This window comes from Porites lutea, chromosome 2, assembly GCF_958299795.1.
Source record: "Porites lutea chromosome 2, jaPorLute2.1, whole genome shotgun sequence".
NCBI lineage: Eukaryota > Metazoa > Cnidaria > Anthozoa > Scleractinia > Poritidae > Porites > Porites lutea.
This window is the reverse complement of record NC_133202.1, coordinates 7751834-7773976: the sequence shown is the minus strand read 5'-3', so window position 1 is coordinate 7773976 and position 22143 is coordinate 7751834. Positions and strand designations below refer to the sequence as shown.

At 40.5% G+C, this 22143-nt stretch overlaps 2 protein-coding genes and 1 pseudogene across 2 annotated transcripts; all 3 read left to right on the top strand.

Moving 5' to 3' along the window:
* Nucleotides 1–1750: 1750 nt before the first annotated feature.
* On the top strand, nucleotides 1751–12832 carry LOC140925548 (uncharacterized). The gene is made up of 4 exons (XM_073375485.1): nucleotides 1751–2727; nucleotides 6072–6611; nucleotides 6757–7062; nucleotides 11551–12832. Exons 1-4 carry the CDS (start codon nucleotides 1751–1753, stop codon nucleotides 12563–12565), a joined length of 2838 nt encoding a protein of 945 aa, XP_073231586.1. The 3' UTR covers nucleotides 12566–12832.
* On the top strand, nucleotides 12825–14812 carry LOC140925547 (serine/threonine-protein kinase 35-like; annotated as a pseudogene).
* Nucleotides 14813–15527: 715 nt separating this feature from the next.
* Nucleotides 15528–17019, top strand: LOC140927601 (serine/threonine-protein kinase pdik1l-A-like). The gene has a single exon (XM_073377279.1). The coding sequence runs from the start codon at nucleotides 15618–15620 to the stop codon at nucleotides 16611–16613; it is 996 nt and encodes a 331-aa protein (XP_073233380.1). The 5' UTR covers nucleotides 15528–15617; the 3' UTR covers nucleotides 16614–17019.
* The last annotated feature ends 5124 nt before the right edge of the window (nucleotides 17020–22143 follow it).

The window sequence follows — 22143 nt, the reverse complement described above, 5'->3', positions numbered from 1 at the left end:
TTTACACCTTTTGCTGTTCATTACGAGAAAATACGCATTCATTTGTGTGAAACGGCGACCAACAGCACGGAGATACATTCATTAGCGCGAAAAAGCGAACATTTGCGCCTAAATCAGATTCAATAACGATTTTTGCATTTTAATCAGCATTCAATAACATTTTTGAGCATTCATTTGCGTCATTCGACATACAAAAGAGAAAAATATACTTTCATTAACGCCAACATTCGAGTCACTAACATTATCTTAAAAAAATCATTAGGGACAATAGACAAACATTTAAGTGCAAACGTTATTCATTAATATTTTTATGACACTGTTTGCAATTCAACAGCATTCTTTGACAGCTTTAGAATGGATAAGACAAACATTAATGCGCTTGTACAATCAATTGAGCGTTCGTTATTGAATCTGATTAAGGCGCAAATGTTCGTTTTTTTGCGCTAATGAATGTATCTTCGCGCTGTTGGTCGCTGTTTGACACAAATGAATGCGTATTTTCTCGTAATGAACAGCAAAAGGTGTTATAATTTTCAACACAAAACAAATTCAATAGCAAAGCTACTCTTTCATGTTTGAAGCACTCTCTTTTGTTGAATAGTCCATTTGCAGCTGGTCAGCCACGTGGTACAAGTTAGACCGCGTGGTCCTCTTTACGTTTAATTTTTCGTCCCGCTGTTCTAAAATATATATCAATATATCATTTTCATAAAATCGTTATTTCAAAGTGAAATACCATTTTAAATGCAGCAAATGGCCTAGGTATGGACGACTGTCGAAGGGTGACCACTAGAAATCATTTGTACACAGTTTTGTATTGCTGCGCCCGGTGTTAAGATTCAAAACAACATGATTTTACGGAACATTTGTTACCACTATGATGAGTTCATATAAGAATCTATGCAGCTTAGTTTGGTAGAAAATAGTATGTAGCTCGGTGTACCCTGAGAGCAAAGGCTACATTTTCGCGGTATGAGCTGGCGTGTAAAAGTACTGAGCTCCTCTGCTCGCAGGGTAGAAGCGGTGATGCAAGAAGGCTGAAAACTATTAGTACAGGACGGAGTGAAGTACAATTCGTAAGTGAGTCCGATCTAAAATCCCAGCGCGACTACCCCTGAATTGTCCGACACGAAGTCTTGTTACCAATCAATTGTGTCAATACAAAATATGAAAATCTCAGAAGTGGGATGTTTGTTATCGTAGGTACAAAGTTCTTATTACATCGGCTTACAGCTGCAAAAACATCGTAGACTTCAGGACTGTATCATTTTCTTTAGTTTCGAGGTTTTCTTAATCCGCAGGGTTTCAAAGTGTAACGAAAGAATTATCCTTATAAAAAAGGTCTTTCTTTTATGTCGGTAACTGATAACAGTACAAATTAGACCGACAAACTTGAGGCCGAAAGTTTCTTTGCCCTCGCCCGCCTATTTAGCGCGCCCAACCAAAACCGCCATGCTACGCGGGCTACAGCATTCGCTTCACCTGGCTATATAATAAGATACTTTTTTACTAGCCTGTGCCAGGCTCTCAGATAGTATAGTGGGAACGTATTAAAACGAGCAAAGCGAAAATAAGACGCACACGACTTGGGAAAGGGGGCGGTGGCGCCGCCCTGTCCCTCCCCAGCCCCCGCGCGTTTTTCGCATTTCTTATTTCTGAACGACTTTCCACCACCATCTCGGAGCCTGGAACAGGCTACTTTTTTACAAACACGTTGTTTTATCACGAGTGGAAAAACAGAAAGAAAAGTATGCCCTTGAACCTCGGGGCCACTCTAAATGTTGGAGGAAAACTGGTAAAAATTAAGCGACCACTCGGTTCGGGGGCTTTTGGTGATGTGTACAAAGTGAAGGACAAGGCAACTGGAATGAAGTATGCGCTAAAAGATGTCGTACATCAATCAGAAGAGTCGTTAGCTGAAATGAAAGAAATTCACATATTAGGACAAATCTCTCACGCAAATGTGGTTACACTGATTGCTCGAGACAGCCAAGAGCACTTTGATCCTAAGCGGAGTTTGCACGAACTAATTTTGATGGAGTACTGCTCAGGGGGAAACTTGAACGAACGCCTCCATCGACCAAGCAGTGATATAGTAAACGTAAAGTGGATGAAGCAAGCCGCAAGTGGCCTTGACTATCTTCATGAAAAGAATGTAGTCCATCGTGATCTGAAAACTGAGAATTTGCTGTTAACCGAGACTGAGGATATAAAGGTGGCTGATTTTGGTTTAGCAAGACCGTTCATCGCACTGAAAACAAATACGCCATCATGGCTTTGTGATGACCCATTGCTGGCAAAATATTACATGAATTCACATGTCGGCACACCCCACTGGATGGCCCCAGAAGTTTTTAAAGGTCATTACGCAGAAAAAGCCGACGTGTTTTCCCTTGGTGCCATCTTCTTTGCAATCCTGCAAAGGGATTTTATTGATCTGGATGGTGAAAGATTTTATGGTGCGTTTCATCAAAATTCCCCGTTCAGTGTCATAAAGGTGGGCCTTGGTTATGCAATGGCGGAATATGATGGGCAAAATATTATTCAAGCTGCGTTTTCAGACGGAGCACAAGGCTCCAACACAATGAAAAGCATCACTCTCGATGCTTTACAGAAAGAAGCAAAAGAACGACCCACTGCTGCCGAGGTTCACAGGAGACTGGAGGAGGTCATGGAGGAAATGCAATTCTGGGTAAAAGAGGCTTCCGCATATTGTTTTACCATTTCGTAATTTAATAATTTTCAACACAAAACAAATTCAATAGCAAAGCTACTCTTTCATGTTTGAAGCACTCTCTTTTGTTGAATAGTCCATTTGCAGCTGGTCAGCCACGTGGTACAAGTTAGACCGCGTGGTCCTCTTTACGTTTAATTTTTCGTCCCACTGTTCTAAAATATATATCAATATATCATTTTCATAAAATCGTTATTTTAAAGTGAAATACCATTTTAAATGATGTGAGCTCTTGTGTCCCAGCATGGCGTTTTCGTACCAGTTGACTGCCCAGCAGGTGGACAACTGTCAACATCATCTAGACATCCTTTGTACACAGTTTTGTATTGTTGCGCCTGTTAAGATTCAAAACAACATGATTTTACGTAAAATTTGTTACCACTATAGGGAGTTCATATAAGAATCTACGTGGCTTAGTTTAGTAGAAAATAATATGTAGCTCGGTGTACCCTGCGAGCAAAGGCTACATTTTCGCGGTTACCGCTGCAACAAGAGCATTTTCCTGCGGTTGAGCTGGCGTACAAAAGTACTGAGCTCCTCTGCTCGCAGAGTAGAAGCGGTGATGTATGAAGGATGAAATTATTAGACAAGTATAGGACGGAGTGAAGTACAATTCATCTCAGAGTGCAAATTAAAATTACAAGCGCGACTACCCTAAATTGTTCGACGCGAAGTCCTGTTACCAATGGTCGGCAAAATAATATTCAAGCTGCGTTTTCACCCTACGCACAAGGATCTGGTGCGCTGAAAAGGATCGCTGTCGACGCGATGCAGTATAATAAAAATGAGCGCCCTAGCGCCGAAGAGATTCATAACCGAATAACGAACATCCAAGGAAGTGTTAGGCTCAGCAATTCTGGGAATCAACAAGCATCAGAAGGATGGTGCTGTTGACTTTGTGGTCCGCGGATTTTACTGGAGGCTGCACCGGTCGGTGAGACAAGCAGTCAAGCTGAGTACAGAATATTATGTGATACCTGCACCAGTTTTAAAGTGTTGCTTACGAGGATTCAAAGAATATTTTACAACTAGCAACCAAACATCGGACGCGTTTTAATGCACAAGGAAGTTCTTTTTTTCTTTGTTTTTCGTTTTGTTTTTTTTCAATTTACCACCTAACGAAACAAACAATAAACGAAATAAGGGCAGGCTTCATTTCCCGTGAAAATATGTATTTCTGAGACACCATGAAAATGCTACAAATAGTTACTGCTTCAAAAGCGACTAAGTAAAAAATTGCTTATATTCCTATGCGATTTTCTCAGAATTAGCATGAGACAAATCTTGCGAAAAGAAGTTAGAAACGTGCTTTTTTCAGTTTATTCGCTTTCAATCGCTTTGCGAGCGTCCTTAGCGCATTTGGCGCTCTCGCGGTCGACTTGTGACGAGTCTATGTTTGCAATTGCGAGGGCCAGGTATATTATCGGAAGTTCAAGTCGTTCAGGTTGACATAATCATAGTAAATCTACTAACTATGTAATAATCAATCTTAGAAGTTTATAATCACGGCATTGCATGTTTTGCACTGCTTCTATACTGACGAGATAATGAAGGAAACTTTTCTTAATAAACGGTGCAAAGTTTAAAGTTAAAAAGAGAAGAAAATGAAGAAATCAGAAAAGGTTACTAACGCAACAAACAGAAAATTTTGTTTTCTGTGCACATGGCAAAATTAAGAAATATTGGACATTCGGCCTCATTCCAAGAAACTGAAGTTGATGGTTGTTTCCATTGCTGAGGGAGCCTTTATGTTCCGGTTCGTTTGTCCAGTTAGAATTTTTCTATGCCATAAGCTGACTAAATAATAATAAGAAGAAGAAGAATTCGAGGTTTGGTACTTAAACGAAAATGCAGCAAGCCTTTGTAAGTTTCCGCCCAAACTCAGAAGTTAGTTACCTGTCATAAGCACAACAGCTTCCCTAATAGTGGCGACCAAACTAGATTGAAGCGTTGGAAAAGAACTATTCTACTAAACAATAGCAGAAAACGGAAATAACCAATGCGAAGCTAAAATTGCTACCTTAGGACTCTCAATCAATCCGAAATTTCGCCCCTTGTAAGATAATCCTGATTCCGGAATCCCGCAAATTTTTGCTTGCGGAATCAACTCAAGAATCCACAGAGTGGAATCCAGAATTCAAGACTATCTTGGACTTCCTTTAATACATGGGGAAATGAATTTGGAAAATCGAAATGCACACTATTTTAGCCCTTTCTGCGTAAGAATGATTGATTCGGATCATTTGCGTCTCTGGGAAACTGCCCACCTACCCCTCCTCTAACACAACATTAACACTTACTTCTCACTTAGGGCAAAATGTTGGCTTAGGGGAGGGTTAGGTGAGCAGTTTCCCACAAACGTATAATGATCTGGGTCATTATAAACTTCGTTAGCTCGCGAGCAGTCATTCCTTCTCACCTACATGTTTCGTGCGCTAATCCCGCTTATAGCTCAAAAGAAAACGAAAACGATGGCCATGCAGGCTAAGGTTATGGGTATGTTACTCAGTGTACGGTAACATGAATTCGTTTGAGGAGGCCAAAAAAATTGTTTCTATCAAAAATATATTTTTTCCATTAATAGATCTCTGAATTATAAGCTTCATTTTCTTCTGAAGCTGGAGGAGAGGTTTTCACACTTCCGGTCTCTCCCCTGTCTACGTTATCCATGACTTATTTAGTTTTCTAAGAAATACAACACTACTCTTTACACTAGAGCCTAAATGAACAAATATATATTTCAAGACAAGTAAATTTTAAAGACTTCAAGTAAAATAAAGCTTCAAACACAACCGATTCTTTTTTACTTCAGGTTAACTTAGGGCTCTTTTCCCACGAAATATAAATAAGATTGATTGACATGCCGCCTTTCTCAAAGCTCAAGAAACCGCAAGTTAGCAAAGTCTGTTTTAAGGATGGTTTTCAAATCACCTGAAACTTTTCTTGAATCGCTTCAACTTTCTGACTTAAATGTGATGCAAAGTAAAATAAGCTTGAGATTTACTTAGGCCTTCAGACACGTATCTTTGGGTAAGTAATGCTTAGCAGCCTTGTAAGCGTGAGGTCAGGATGGATGGACATTGGCCATTTTTTTTTTTTTTTTTTTTTTGCGTTTTTATGGCACGACGAAGTTCAAGTTCAAAGTAGTCAAAAAAGCACCATATTTAGCCATCTTCACCAAACAAGCTTGCGGTCAAAACAAAATCTATTCTCGCAGGACAAAGCGGGAAATTCCGAGCATCTTGCCTTCTCGGGTAGCCAATTAGAACGCAGCATTCACTTCACCTGGCCATATAATAAGAAATTTTTTTTTACAAACACGTTGTCTTAACACTAGTGCAAGGAAAAACGGAAAGAATAGTATGTCGTTGAACCTCGAGATCCCTCTAAAAGTTGGAGAAAAACTGGTGAAAATTAAGCGACCACTCGGTTCGGGGGCTTTTGGTGATGTGTACAAAGTGAAGGACAAGGCAACTGGAATGAAGTATGCGCTAAAACATGTCGCACATCAAACAGAAGAGTCTGAAGCTGAAATGAAAGAAATTAACATCTTAGGACGCATCTCTCACGCAAATGTGGTTAAACTCATTGCTCGAGACCAGCGCTCTCATGATGATGGTTTGCACGAACTAATTTTGATGGTTTACTGCGCAGGGGGAAACTTGAACGAACGCCTCGATCGACCAAGCAGTGATATAGTAAACGTAAAGTGGATGGAGCAAACCGCCAGTGGACTTGACTATCTTCACAAACAGAATGTGGTCCATCGTGATCTGAAAACTGAGAATGTGCTGTTAACCGAGACTGACGACATAAAGCTCGCTGATTTTGGTTTAGAAAGACCGTTCATCGCACTGAAAACAAATACGCGATCTTTGTAATGACTCAGTGCTGGCAAAATATTACATGAACTCACATGTTGGTACACCCCACTGGATGGCTCCAGAAGTTTTTGAAGGTCATTACACAGAGAAAGCAGACGTGTTTTCCCTTGGCGCCATTTTCTTTGCAATCCTGCAAAGGGATTATGATGATGTGAAGGGTAAAAGATTTTATGCTGCGTTTCATCGAGTAGAGGCGTTCAGTGACCGAAAGGTGGGCCTTGGTTTTGCAATGGTGGAAAATGGTCGGCGAAATATTATTATTCAAGCTGCATTTTCAGACGGAGCACAAGGCTCCAACACAATGAAAAGCATCACTCTCGATGCTTTACGGGAAGAAGCAAAAGAACGACCCACTGCTGCTGAGGTTCATAGGAGACTGGAGGAGGTCATGGAGGAAATGCAATTCTGGGTAAAAGAGGCTTCCGCATATTGTTTTACCATTTCGTAATTTAATAATTTTCAACACAAAACAAATTCAATAGCAAAGTTACTCTTTCATGTTTGAAGCACTCTTTTTTGTTGAATAGTCCATTTGCAGCTGGTCAGCCACGTGGTACAAGTTAGACCGCGTGGTCCTCTTTACGTTTAATTTTTCGTCCCGCTGTTCTAAAATATATATCAATATACCATTTTCATAAAATCGTTATTTCAAAGTGAAATACCATTTTAAATGCAGCAAATGGCCTAGGTGTGGACGACTGTCGAAGGGTGACCGCTAGAAATCATTTGTACACAGTTTTGTATTGCTGCGCCCGGTGTTAAGATTCAAAACAACATGATTTTACGGAACATTTGTTACCACTATAGGGAGTTCATATAAGAATCTATGCAGCTTAGTTTGGTAGAAAATAATACGTAGCTCGGTGTACCCTGAGAGCAAAGGCTACATTTTTGCGGTATGAGCTGTGTAAAACTACTGAGCTCCTCTGCTCGCAGGGTAGAAGCGGTGATGCAAGAAGGCTGAAAACTATTAGTACAGGACGGAGTGAAGTACAATTCGTCAGTGAGTCCGATCTAAAATCCCAGCGCGACTACCCTTGAATTGTCCGACACGAAGTCTTGTTACCAATCAACTGTGTAAATACAAAATATGAAAATCTCAGAAGTGGGATGTTTGTTATCGTAGTTACAAAGTTCTTATTACATCGGCTTACAGCTCCAAAAACATCGTAGACTTCAGGACTGTATCATTTTCTTTAGTTTCGAGGTTTTCTTAAGCCGCAGGGTTTCAAAGTGTAACGAAAGAATTATCTTAATAAAAAAAGGTCCTTCTTTTATGTCGGTAACTCATAACAGTACAAATTAGACTGACAAACCTGAGGCCGAAAGTGCGCTCATTTCACCCCGCCTCCCTACATCAGCTAGTGCTCCGTTTTACGGGTATTAAGGGCTACTTAAAGTTAAAAGGAAAGGAAATAAGTCGAAATGAGGATTTGAAGTCATAACTGCAGGGAATCTACATTAAATTAAATACTTAGTTTTTGATTGAACTGATAAAGGAAAGATGACACGAGCAAAAAAATCAAGACTAAACTGCCGATGACATTTTTCTGTCGGCCGATTTTTGTGCAAGATTCGTTCGTCTTCTCCCCCATATTTTCCATATCTCAAATAAAGTAAATAAAGTTATTCAACATCAGGTTCAAACAAAGAACACTGTACAGCCGTGACATGAGCATATGAGAAATAGCTATGAAAAATTTGCATGAAGGCATGCTTCCTGCTTGACTGTCTTTGACATTTTTACTGAAACGTAGGTTAAATATAAATCATGCAAAGGGAGGAAAATCTATGAAAAAGACACTCTCCTTGAATAGTGTTTGTGTTTGTACTGTTCCAAAGACCTTGAAGGGACAAAAGGCCTTTTGATGAAGATAAATGCTATTAGCCCCGACAGCTGCAGCTGAAGTTTGTATTCATGTTGTCAACAGACGTAATACAATTGCAACTCACTTTGACTCTGCACTGAAGATGACTACCACACAGGTTGTCGAAACGTCGGTTACTGTCAGCAACAGTCCTATTCAGGACTACGTTCACCCGGACGATCATGCTCAACCTACTTACGAAATGACTTTTGGGTTCAAACCTTTCACATATTTTATATAAGAGTAATTTTCGATATCTTAAAATACGCAAAGCTACAGCTGAAGCTACTGAATTACTTTTCATTACTATTTCTGTTGTATTAAAACCCTCAACTAACCAAGTGAATGTGTTTCTATTTAACGAGGCGATCTACAAATAGCATATTCTTTTCTGGTAAGGAAAGACTTTTCACACGCCGGAAGGGAATTGTAACAAATTGAAGCTTTTCCCGTGGGGACCGTGGAAGGGCATAGTATCTGCAGCTTTTGCGCAGGCTAACTACCTCATCGAAGACTGTATTTAGATAATCATTCGGCGTAGATATAGGGCCAACAATTCCACGCAATAATTTTGTATTCTTTTCCAATCGACTTTCAAGTCTGTTCGCCAGACAACCTGAAATGACCTGTCCCCTCTCCGCAAAAATCAGCCCCATTGAGGGGAATGGGACAAGCAAAGCCTTCATGTAGTTCCGTCCGCTATTTTGTCTTTTTTCGACATAGACGGAAGGTAGGTAATTCTTGATTGGGCGCTGCCCTCACGGGCAGCCCAATAGATAGTTCCTCTAATGTCTATGTTGTTCTTGTTGTTTATTACTAGATACTCAAATTACCTGCTCACGTACGTGATCTACCACGCCCTCTACTGTTTGAAATTTGCAATCATTAATTCTCGCAGCTTCAGGTTCCCTAGATCAAAACAGTGAACCTTTTTTTAAAATGTCTACGAAATCAGCGAGAAACGGGTCAAAGGTCGTTGACAAGTGCCAGTCCTCCTTTAATCAACATTAATATGTTTGAACAGGGATAAGAAGTTAAATGGCCTAGTCTCATTCCGAACAGTTTTACAAGAACACCATTAGTTGTCATTGTTTGGATCTAGAGAAGGAACGACTAACTAGTGGGAATTTTAAGTCAAAAAATTGTTTGATAAAATAGGGTGTGGCTGGCACATGATGCAGTTATAAACAATTTCCTAAATGCAATTTAAAGAACTCTACCTCAGTTGAAAAGACATCAGAATGCAACCCAACCCTTTTACATTATTTTACAAATCTGTGAAGGAACCAGGCCTGAATATATTTGAGTTGAATTTCCTTTTTCTTAAAGCAAATTTTGCCATGTCAGTCTCTTGGATTCTATATAACCAATCGCTATTACGCGGAAAGAAGGAAATGCTGTAGCCTTGAATTTGCAGGGGTGGTTCCGGAAACTACAATCGGCGACAAAATGAGTTAAGACACTTCGCCCCAAATTAGGCTTTTTTGCGTTTTACTAACTTCAAAGGGAGGAAATATAGCTTTTCCTCCCCATCCCCTCCATGCAATGTTGTGCCGATGTTCGAGCTACCTACAGAAAACAACAAACACCCCAACTTTGAATGGAGGGGACAGAGGAGGGACGCGGATTCTTTTGTTCTCCTAAGTTACCCTATTTTGTCGCCGATTGTAGGCGTGTTAATTCAAGTCACTTTGTTGACACCGAGACTAAGTCGACCGCGAATAGTTAGATCATTGGCATGTGACATTCAACTTAACTATTAGTTTCTACCAGATTTCTAGATTTAACAGAGCCGTGAAAGCCAAAAAAAGTGATTTTTGAGATTATTCCATTATCTCTTATTCCGGGATACACTCAATCGAACGCGCCCTTACTTGTAAAACAACGTTAACTTTTATCCATGCTTATTACTTTAATAATTTCAAACGGTAACTTGTTCCCTTACAAATATCAAACAGATTACTCAACTACCCGTCGTTCCAGGAAATCCTGCTCTTTGTTATTTTAAAGATGAATTCCACGGTTTTCACTCTACTGATTAAGGCTCCTGTTAGTAACTGACTGCACATGGACACAACTAGGTTCATCGCGACTTTAACGCCGACAGTAGACCTTATTCAAGATACGCGCCATCTTTGCACGCGCTTAAGAACTGATGGGATAAGAGCGATGTCACGTGGTTTCTTAGGGGGTAAGCAAGTGAAAAAAATTGCCAGTAGAAGAAATCGCGGTTGAGTTTGTTGATTCTAGACAAAAGGAAATGAAGACCTTTTCATCTTAAAGACGATAATGTCAAAGTATGGGTTCATTGTTACTTTTTGTGTATGCAGTAGCGACCTTAGATGGCCTCATGGCAAAAAGTCATGACGTAAATCTTGCCAAAACTCGATATCTACATTTCGCATGACTATAAAATCGTCGTCTCGTTTTGATAGAATAAACAAATTCGACCGCGATTACTCGTATTGGCAAATTTTATCACTTGTTTGCCCCCTGAAATACCACGAGATAGCTTTTATCCCGTCGATCCTAAAGCGCGTGCAAAGATGGCGTGTATCGTGAATAAGGTCTATTGAACGTCCTGCTACCTGTGACGCGAAGTTGCCCGACGTTAGTTTGGCTCAATTCATCGCGCTCACAAGAATGGAAAAATGCTTTTCTGTTTAGAAGTATAACGAGCACTTAAGACACCTCACTTCTAATTACAATCCAACGCGTTTTCTTTCAGCTGTATTCCAAGAAAGTTAACGTGGCGTAGAAATGAACAAACAGAGTCAGGTCTTTGATAAAATTAAACAATACTCTATATTTCTTATTTAAGATTAGAGCTTTGAAATCATCCGGCTAAAGGAAGGGGCTCTAGGGTAAACGTGGAGGGTTGTAGGTACTAGCCATGCTTCCGCACGATACCCCTGATAGCTTCAAAAGAGAAACCGAAGAATTCTTGGAAACAAATCATTTGTAAGTAAATGAGGCACACCTAGTGTTTTCTAAGAAACTCGTTTCTGTCATCAACATAAGACAGCGAAAAGTAACTGACGAAGTAGTTAACGTTTGCCTGTAGTATATACGCCAAAATGCTGCCAGCCGTCGGGGCTTGTCCAACCAGTTCGAAAGTTAGCGTCGGGAAACAAGTGTTTATTGTCCAACAGAGACTCGGCAACGGCGCTTTTGGTGTCGTATACAAAGTCAAAGACGAGGCATCTTCCACATTGTACGCTTTAAAAGATGTTTTGTGTAAGGACAAGACGCAAATCAAGGATGCCATTCGTGAGGTTAAAACCATGCAGAAACTCTCCCATGAGAACGTAATCTCTGTGTTAGGGGCAGACCAATATCTGAACGATGCCCAAGGCCTACACATGTTGATTCTGACCGAGTACTGCGCTGGCGGTAACTTAAACGAGCGTCTTAATCAAGAGAGCACCGACGAGATGAATCTAAAATGGATGAGACAAATTGCCGCGGGTCTTGCCTACCTCCATGCACAGAATGTCGTCCATCGCGATCTTAAACCTGAGAATGTGTTGTTAACCGCGAAGCCGAAGGAGGATGTAAAGTTGGCCGACTTTGGTTTGGCGAGAGAGTTTGTAGCACTTAAGAGTATCGCCGCTCGACTTGATGATGGCTCATGGCTGCGCGGCTATGCACAGTTTTACATGGACTCTGTGGTTGGTACACCCCACTGGATGGCTCCAGAAGTGTTCAATGGCCATTATACAGATAAAGCAGATGTGTTTTCACTTGGCATCTTGTTTTTCGCTATTCTTGAGCGAGATTCTCTCACGTTCAACGGCAAAGCCTTTTACGGCGCATACAAGGAAATGTTTGAAATTGGCAAAGTCGGCATTGGATATGCAATGGCAAGGTGTAATGCAAACACCACGATTCAATTCTCACCCCGTGCACAAGGATCCCGCCCTCTGCAAAGGATCGCTCTCGATGCTTTGCAGTACAACAAAGATAATCGCCCAAGCGCTGCTGAGATTCATAACCGAATCATAAATATCCAAGGAAGTGTGAAGCTCAGTGGTTCTGGGAATCAACAACCGTCGCCAGCTGCGACAGGGTGTTGTTAAACTCCGCAATGACTCCATGGTCGCATCCTTGATGACAGCCTTGCCAGTGATATAAACTTTGAGTACTATAGGAACTTTGTAGCGTGATCTGTTTCATTTAAAACTGTACTCTAGTTAATATGGCAGTTATTTTGTTCTTTGCATAAGCGACGCTAAGGTTGCCACAGTAGTTTCAAATACGCAGCACTAATAAAGGAAGCTTCATAACTTTCATTCACAACGTAATGTAAGATTTGGTGAGAATGTGAGATTTTCTTCGATGAAGCCCTGTAACATGTAGGAAAAAATGTAACTAAACATTATGTCAACAATAAAAAGCAAAATCTAATTCGTATCCTCTTTAAGAACACTAAGGCTGCATTTATTATGTATACCACAAGGGCGGCAGGGGATTTTGAGGGAGGGGGGGTGGGAGCGGGGAGGGATTCATAAAATGTTTTGACAGAAAAGAGAGGTTGTACTTTCTCTAAAACAAATTGGCCTTCCGTCTTTTGATATATGTTATGCAAACATAAGCACGAGAGAGGGACAAAAGTTGACAGACACATTTTACAAGAGTTATATCACATGATCTGACCTGTACCGGAAAAAAAAGCATACAAGCTCAAAGGTCTTTTCTTAGAAACATATTGTTTGTCAGTACAAAAAGAGCGCCATGGTGTTTTCTCAGTAGGAAATTGTTCGGTTGTCGTAGAAGCAACAGCGAGCGTTAGCTAACAGCAACGGAGAAGTTCTTTGTACCATTGCCTTGAACATATACCACAGTGAATCAAGTCTTTGGAAATCTTCAAACCAATTCAACAGTGAAAGTTGGAGGTAGAAAGCTAAGAATCCAACAGAAACTCGGAAGCGGATTTTTTGGTGTCGTTTATAAAGTCAAAGATGAGGCATCTTCCAGAGTATACGCTTTGAAAGATATCCCGTGTAAGAATGATAAGAAAATCAAGAATGCCATTCGTGAGGTTCAAACCATGAAACAAATCTCCCACGAGAATGCGATTTCTATGAAAGACGCCGAACAGTTTCGCGATCAAAGTCACAAGCTAGAGTATCTTCCAGAGTATACGCTTTGAAAGATATCCCGTGTAAGAATGATAAGCAAATCAAGAATGCCATTCGTGAGGTTCAAACCATGAAACAAATCTCCCACTGCACGAGAATGTGATTTCTATGATAGACGCCGAACAGTTTCGCGATCAAAGTCACAAGTTACACATGTTCATCTTGACTGTATATTGCGTTGGTGGAACCTTGAACGAGCGTCTCCACCGATCGAGCACCGAAGAAGAGAACTTTAAGTGGATTATATAAATGGCTGCCGCCCCTGCCTTCCTCCACTCGCGCAGTGTGGTTCACCGCGACCTGAAAGCAGACAACGTACTACTGACTGCGACGGAGGATGCAAAATTGGCCGACTTTGGTTTGGCTCGGAATTCATTGCACTCACACGAATCGAAAAAAATGGCGGCGATGGGTCGTGGGTGAAGAGCTATGAGCGGTACTACATGACAAAGGGCACTGGCCCAATACCCTGGGTGGCACCCGAATTCTTTGATGGCCATTACACCGAGAAGGCCGATGTGTTTTCTCTCGGTACTTTGTTTTTCGCAATCTTGGAGCGGGATTCTATCGTGTTTATGGAGAAGGCGATTTACGGTGCTTTTTAAGAATGTTCCTGGTGAAGGCAAAGTTGGCGTTGAGCGTGCGATGCATTTAGATCCAAACACAACCATTCAGTTCTCACATCGTGCACAAGTATCCAACGCTCTGCAAAGAATAGCTCTCGATGCTTTGCAATACGACAAAGATGATCGCCCAAGCGCTGCTGAGATTCATAACCGAATCACAAACATCGAAGGAAATGGAAAGCTCAGTGGTTCTGGGAATCAACAACCGTCACCAGGGCGGAGAGGGTGCTGTTAAACAACGGAAAGAGCTAACGGTCGAATACTTTAGTCAAGACTTGTAAGAGATGAACGTTTTGTTGTAGTCATAGTAGCAGTCATATTTTAGCACCTTCATCTATTTCAGTGTTTTTAAAGTGAAAATGCACTTGCTGGTTATTCTAGCTTTGGCTGAGGTAGGCGTTTTCTTGTTTGGAACGACGTTAGACAAAAGAAAAAACAACCGGTCAAATACGAGAAAGAGTGTTGATTATGATAATCAAACAGCGGGAAAAAGGTTTTCAGAAAGTTTGCGATTCCAAAAGTAACCAAGTAATTACAAACACATTTTAGAAAAAACACTCATTAATTCCTCCCAGGAGCCCTGTTCCTGCTGACAGTCGTAGAAAATAAATTTAAAGTTTTTGCAAGCATGTTGATCGGGTTTTTCCGTTGACTTTATTCCTTACAATAAATAATCATTGCAACTTTTATCAAAAGTTTCTTCACGAATCTTAACGATATATATACGCTTCAAAGTAAACAGAAAAACGTTACAGCTTAGACATTTGAATATATTTTGTTTGCAATGCATGATTACTCCTCTGAACAAGCACGTACATACTCCACAGTTATAACAAGACACACACGTAGGTCATTCTTGGAAAACGGCGTATTGTTTCCATTGTGGAGTTGACTTTCTTTTCCGGTTGAGGACACAATCCTCCTGTTCACGTCACTGCACTAAATGAGTTACTTCCATTTTCAGCTAACCGGAATGAGGCACATCACTTCCTCACCCCCCGATAAAAATGCCCCTCTTTTTTACCTATATGACATGGCAACGCTCCTTCCGAATAAGCGCCTAAATTAGCAGGTCAGCTATTCAAGGCTTATACAAGATCACACAGCACTACGTAAGAGTACATCGAACCAAGGATAAAAAACCAAAAACGAAAAAGAGAATAAACGGCAAGGAGCTTGGGTACGAGGGTAAGAAAGAAGCTGGGTAAAAAGTTCCTTTCACTATACTTGAGGACAACACCCCCACCCCCTCCACCCCATCGTTTCCAGTTTTCTGAGAAAACAAGGGCGTTTTCTATAAAATCTTTTTTCCGCTTTGAAAGGAGCGAGCAGACCAGTTGAAAGCAGTGGGGAAACGACACAAAATGTACACCCTAAGCTCAGCAACTATGCCAAAGACGCTCCAAGTTGGCGAAAAATTGGTGACAGTTCAGCAACGACTCGGGGCTGGGGCTTTCGGTGTCGTGTACAAAGTGAAGGAGGAGGCGACTGTAAACGAGTATGCGTTAAAAGACGTGGTTTGTGAAGATCAATCGGAACTGATAGCTGTAATGAAAGAGATTCAAACATTATGTAAAATTTCGACCCACGAAAACGTAATCTCAATCACTGCAGCAGGCGGCTACAAAGCACAAGGCTTACAGCACATGACAATTTTGACTGAGTTCTACGTCGGCGGAAACTTGAACGAACGCCTTCATCGACCGAGCAGCGACTTGATGAATTTCAAGTGGATGCGGCAAATGACCGCGGGGCTTGCATTCCTTCATTCAAAAAATGTAGTCCATCGTGATCTGAAACCAGAGAACGTGCTGTTAACCGCGACTGAGGATGTGAAATTGGCCGACTTTGGTTTGGCGAAAGAGTTCGTCGTCGTCCTCAATGCCGAAGCAAGATTGACGGACGACTCATGGATTGGCGAATATGCAAAACACTACATGTCCTCCGAAGCTGGTACAGTGAGCTGGATGGCCCCCGAAGTTTTCAAACACCGTTACACTGAAAAAGCCGATGTTTTTTCCCTTGGCGCCCTCTTTTTTTCCATTCTAGAACGCGATTTTGTCACAGTTAATGGAAAAAGGTTTTACGGTGCGTTTGGTCGTCCATACGGCCAGTTATTTGCGAAAAAAGTTGGGCTTGGATATGCAATGTTCCAATCAAATAACCAAGGTATCAATGTTGCATTTTCAGAGCATGCCCAAGGATCCATTATAATGCAAAATATAACTCTCAACGCCTTGCAGTATGACGAAGATGAACGACCCACCGCCGCTGAGATTCACCAACAGTTTGAAGAGCTGAGGAAAGAAATGCAATTCTGGATGAAAGAGGTTTCTGGAAACTACTGTACAATTTCATAATTTAATCATTCACATTTTTATCGTAGAAATAGGATATGTACTTAATCTGCAACTTTCATAGTTTTGTACATGTTTGTTAGGAAAGGGGACTTTGTAGTGTGCTGGCAAATTGGAAGGTGCACAATGTTTCAAAGTCACCATCGCGTGACTTTCCCTGAACAAATAACACAACTATTTCACTGAGTTTTTGATAACGAGACTGGCTGTTTTTGACAGCAAGGAGGGAATGCTATATTTTCTTGTATAACCTCTATATTGTGATCTCTGTGTAGTGTATAAGACAACGTTTTCAGCCACACTATCAGTAGAAGAAGGTCAGATAGATCGGATTATGCATGAGAAGAAATGTTAACGGTTGCCCGATATTTAAGACGAAGCAATAAAAGTTTACATCAGTTCACAAAAAGGTATTTTATCAGAATACCTTTAGAATAACGTCAGAGTCAACTTCAGCATCAACTTTATTTTGTACTGTTTACAAGCCATTAAAAATTGTTTAAAAACATATTTACGATTCGAGCATAATTTACTACTAAAGTTACGTAAAGGAAAAGACAATCTAAGAAGGTATGGCAGAGTGGTCCAAGGGACGACAGCTTTTCTCGGAGTTGGCCACTGTAATGTTAGCTTAAAATCAGAGTGTAAGGCAGTCCTGGGCTCAGCCAGAGCGCCTCGGTTGTGCAAAGGCGTATAGACCTACTCTACTACCTACTCATTTTTAGACGGAGCAAAAGCATCACTCTCACTGCTTTGCCGTACGAACAGAAAACAAACGGCCCACCGCTGCCGAGGTTCACAAGAAACTGGAGTAGGAGGTAATAGAAATATGGCCTGACTTTCTTCTGATTGCTTCAAGTCGTTTTCTCCTCTCAGCAACGTCTGAATCGATCAGCCGTTAATGGCGTCCAGTGACGTCACTACTACCCGAAAACTGGGCACTGATTTTGATTGGCTGATTGTCTAAACATTCCCATAATTGTGTAAAACAAGAAGACGCCCGAAGGCGTTTACGCGGGATGTGTTAGTGTAAGTAAGAATTACCGGTATGTTGAATGGCAATGGCAAGTTGAGTAGTGTATCAACAACAAATGTTTGCAGGAGAGACAGAGATGATCTGTTGAGGACTAATACACTAGAATTGAGTTACACACAAGGATTCCTTTACCACTCAAAACAAAACTTACATCAATATGACCACCATATATCTAAACAGTAGGGGGTAGTTCGCTAAAATTTGCATTCCCTTTACTAATGTCCTCAAAAAATGCACTTCCACATTCAACAATAGCATGTAATGTATCATACTTCCAATAACTACAGGAAGGCTGTGCTCTAGGGAAACTTTCAGGAAGCCCTTCGGGCTCCCAAGCATTTTAGCGGGCCTAAAAGATCTAGATGGTCGACCAAATAAAATTTTCACGCAGCCCGGGTCTACAAGTTGGTTGCCCAAATTTATAAATCAGTGAGCTGTTAGTCAGTTATTAAAAATTAAACAAATTATTTTGTAAACAAGTCAAGCAAAATCTTTTGAATATTTTTTTCATGAAAAGTCACATCCATTGACTTCCTGAGCGTGCGAAAAAAAAACCCCGCATAATCGGCATATTAAAAAGTAAGTTTTCGCGCCATATGAGGAACATGGGCAACGCCGCCGAATATTTCATGTTTTTTACAGTCAAACCTGGTGAAGCGTTCCCGTCGCTAACGAACTAATAAATTCATTAACGGAAAAATGATTTCGTTGTTGATTCAATGATCCATTCATAAAGTGAACAATCCAATATTCATATTTAGCCTCGATTCTATAATCGAATGTTGATTCGATTACTGTTTTTTGTAAAACTACACATTTTTTTCTTCTTTTTTTCTAAGAGTCGAGTGCGGACGAGTTCTGAAGTTCAAACCCAAACAAACTGTTACCAGTCCGGAATATCCCTAAATTTAAGGACAGGGCCAACTGGTCACGCGACACTTTTCCACCAATGAGAAGGCGCGCTTGTGTTTATCAACAAACAAATCAAAACATCGCCCCAGTGATCAAAAATTTTCAAAACAACGGACGGAGTCGGACAGAATCAGTCATCGTTTCGAGGATCTCAGGCATATTTTTAAGACTTTTCATGAGGCATACACAATTTTTTTAAGTGGACAGCGTATCGGAAGCCATATTGGAAGTGTCTCGTGAAATATTCAGCACATTTTGTGGCTTATGTCTTCTTTTATCTTTTAAACAACGCGACGTATAGGTGAGATTTTGGTCGGTTTTCAAGGTAGGTGAAAAAGTGTCTATTATTTTTTCGATTCACAGATTTTTTACGAGGTTCTAGATATTTTTCCTCGATTGTCATATCGATTAACTTTTATTATGTTGAATGTGGGGATGGTAGACAACCTGGAATTTTGGTAGGCAATTTTTGAATTTCTAGGTCCAAAACACGTACGTTTTCCACTCCAGGGTTTCTCACGGAGCCGTGTTATTACTTTTTTTCGCATTAGTACGAGCCTTTGCCTTTTTTCTTTTCAAGGTCAAAACAACGTTATTAGTCTTATGGATATTCACGTCCAACATCTCGCGTTACTATGCCGAATTTGCGGGGATGAAGTTGAAGATCATAAGCGCAAGATCAATACTAACCGCTTTGTTTCTGAAATTCACTAATCTGGAAAGATTTAATGTTGTTGGATTCTCTAAATGTTCATCCACCGTTAAAAAACAATCAAAGAAACAAGGCAAATCTCAATTGTAAATGATGTATTTCGCTACTCATTGAACATGCACTGATTATCTGGGATAAAATTAAAACATTGCAGGTACTACAGCAAGCAAAGAAAGCACCAGATGCGTGAAGTCAACACGAAACAACACAAAAAAAACAAACAGGAAAAATTAATAAATTTGAACTACTTTCTATTCTTGTTATGATGACTGTTTCTTTGATTCTTGTCCTGTAGAAGTTAATAGGTAGCACCAATGCTGTTTTGTACGATCTCAACAAATTTTAACTCTCTCTCTAAGGCTATTTTTACGCGGGACCAGTTTGCTTCTATCAAAAATCTTGCAAGCCATGCCAGTGAAGCCACGACCTCTGCGATCGGTCCGGAATAAAAAAAAAACAATGATTCCTTGCAATGATTAATGCTCTTATTCTCTTACATGAAATGTTTTCTTTGAAATATTAAATGTGAAACCTAGACGATTACTGTAAGCTCATCTTTAATTCTGTCCGACTCCGTCCGTTGTTTTGAAATTTTTGATCACTGGGGCGATGTTTTGATTTGTTTGTTGATAAACATAAGCGCGCCTTCTCATTGGTTAAAAAGTGTCGCGTGACCAGTTGGCCCTGTCCTTAAATTTAGGGATATTCCGGACTGGTTACATGTACGCCGTTTTGCTTCCAGTAATCAGTGCAACGGACCTGACCTCTTAGAAAACACGATAGTCAAACTGAGGTCATTGTATGTGCGGTGATTGGTGGATTTCGATCCCCAGCCTTTTTCAGTTTCTTTGCGTTTGCGGTCTGTCTCTTCTAGCTGTTATTTGGATTAAAGGCAATTAAAAACGCAATCGTAAACGGCAGGAAAAGGGAAGCAAATACGATTGAATCAACAGACAAGAATAAAGAACAGGTAGATTTTGTTCATAAACCAAATCAACATTTAATTATTGAATCAAGGTCCAATTTGACTGTTGGATTATCCATTTTATGAATGGATTATTATAGGATTGAATCATTGCGGAGAATCGGTAGGTTTTTCATTTAGAGCCGCTTTGTGGTTTTCGAAGTAATCGGATGAAATTCAGGCTAGTTTATGCGAAGTTTCTGAGACCAATGTCATGTTGTCATTCGACCTTCTTGCTATTTTCACCGTCAAGTGTAATGATTCTGTTAGCTTTTCTTTCTTGCTTCCTTGTTTTCTTTTTTCTTCGTTAAGGACCAAATAGCTTCTTTCAATTAAAGGAGATTGTTGTCACTAAGTGTTCCGTGAGTGTATTTATTTCACTGCGTCATTGCGACCGAGTTTGAATTACAACCGGTTCAGAGTACTGCATGCAGTTGATAGTTTGAACGTCAAACTTGAAATACGATCGAAGAGAGTAAAGCTCTTCTGTATCATGACATATAGACATTTCCAAACGATATTTCTTGGTTTGCCACTTGAAAATCGTGTCTTACTTTTTGCATGAATTAAAGCAAAAGAGTAGTGACGTCACTGGACGGCATTAACGGCCGGTCGATTCAGACGTTACTGAGGGATTAATAACGACTCGAAGTAATCGGATGAAATTCAGGCTACGAGTAAGGCTGAAAATCATTAATTGTAAAACGGTAAGCACAAGCTTGCAACCCTTTAACCAAAAATTCCTGGATCCGCCGCGTCGGAGTCCTTTACCATTCAGGGTCAAAAAATGTTATTTATTATACAGGGGCACCCAACGTCAATTTTAGGAAAACATCTGTTCGGGAAGACGATTTGAGATCTAGAGTTTTCGGAACATTTGTTGTAAAATTTCTTGTCACCTAGAATTTTCGGGAGCCTTTTTTCTGGCGGAAATTTTCGATCCCTATAATTTTCGGATCACTAGGCTTTCAGCTAGGAAATTCGAACAGATGAAAAATTTTTAGGGGATAAAAATATGCCTACAGCTACCGTTCAAATATTAAAATACGTTTAACAATGCTATGTTTAAGTGGTTTTGAACTATATTCTCGTTGGGTGCCCCTGATTATACCGGGATGTTAAATAGGGATTCTTTATATCAGAATTTCACTTTATTTGATTCTTTTATCGGCATGTACAATGAAAAGAAAAAAAAAGTGAGCCCGCATATGCCCTGGCTACAGGAAATCACATCCATCAAATCGACATATTCTACGAAACCGATTTATTTTCGGGTCAAAAGCAACAACCCCAGACAAAACACTTGGTCGTTTTCTCCCTTCACCAAGTTGAAAATCGCTCAAGCTTTCCCAAACTGCCCTTTTCAAATACACTGCCGCAGGGGAACGAGGGGACTTCACTGCAATGTGCATGCCCAACAAATCGGAAGTGTTGTAAGGTTTTTTGACAGGGGTTGAAGATTTGAATTTGAAAGCGAAGACGTTTGATGTTACTCGGCACCTCAACATGTATTATAGGTAAAAGTAGAAGTAAAGAGTCTTTATTTTAGGTCAGTAGCTCAGAAAAGTCAGCATCTTACTAACGGCGAAGAAGAGGCCGAAGGTGCGCTTATGTCCCCGACCTAACTTTCAATGCTTCTTTTTAGGGATTTGAGGTCTCACTTGATAAACGATCACGGGACGTCTCGTACAGAGGGCCGTGCAATAACTGTCCCAATCCTTTTTCCTTAAAAAGATCTAGCCGAGTAGCTGTTCAGGGTCTGTATCATAAAACAGACAATATCGAGCCTATGAAACCGTAGCTTGCGATCTCGAGTAATGGAGTCTTCCACACGGCTACTTCAATGTTCATGGAGATTACTCAGTCAAATAATCATAGACAAAATCTTTTTCCAGTTGTCATGGAGAAC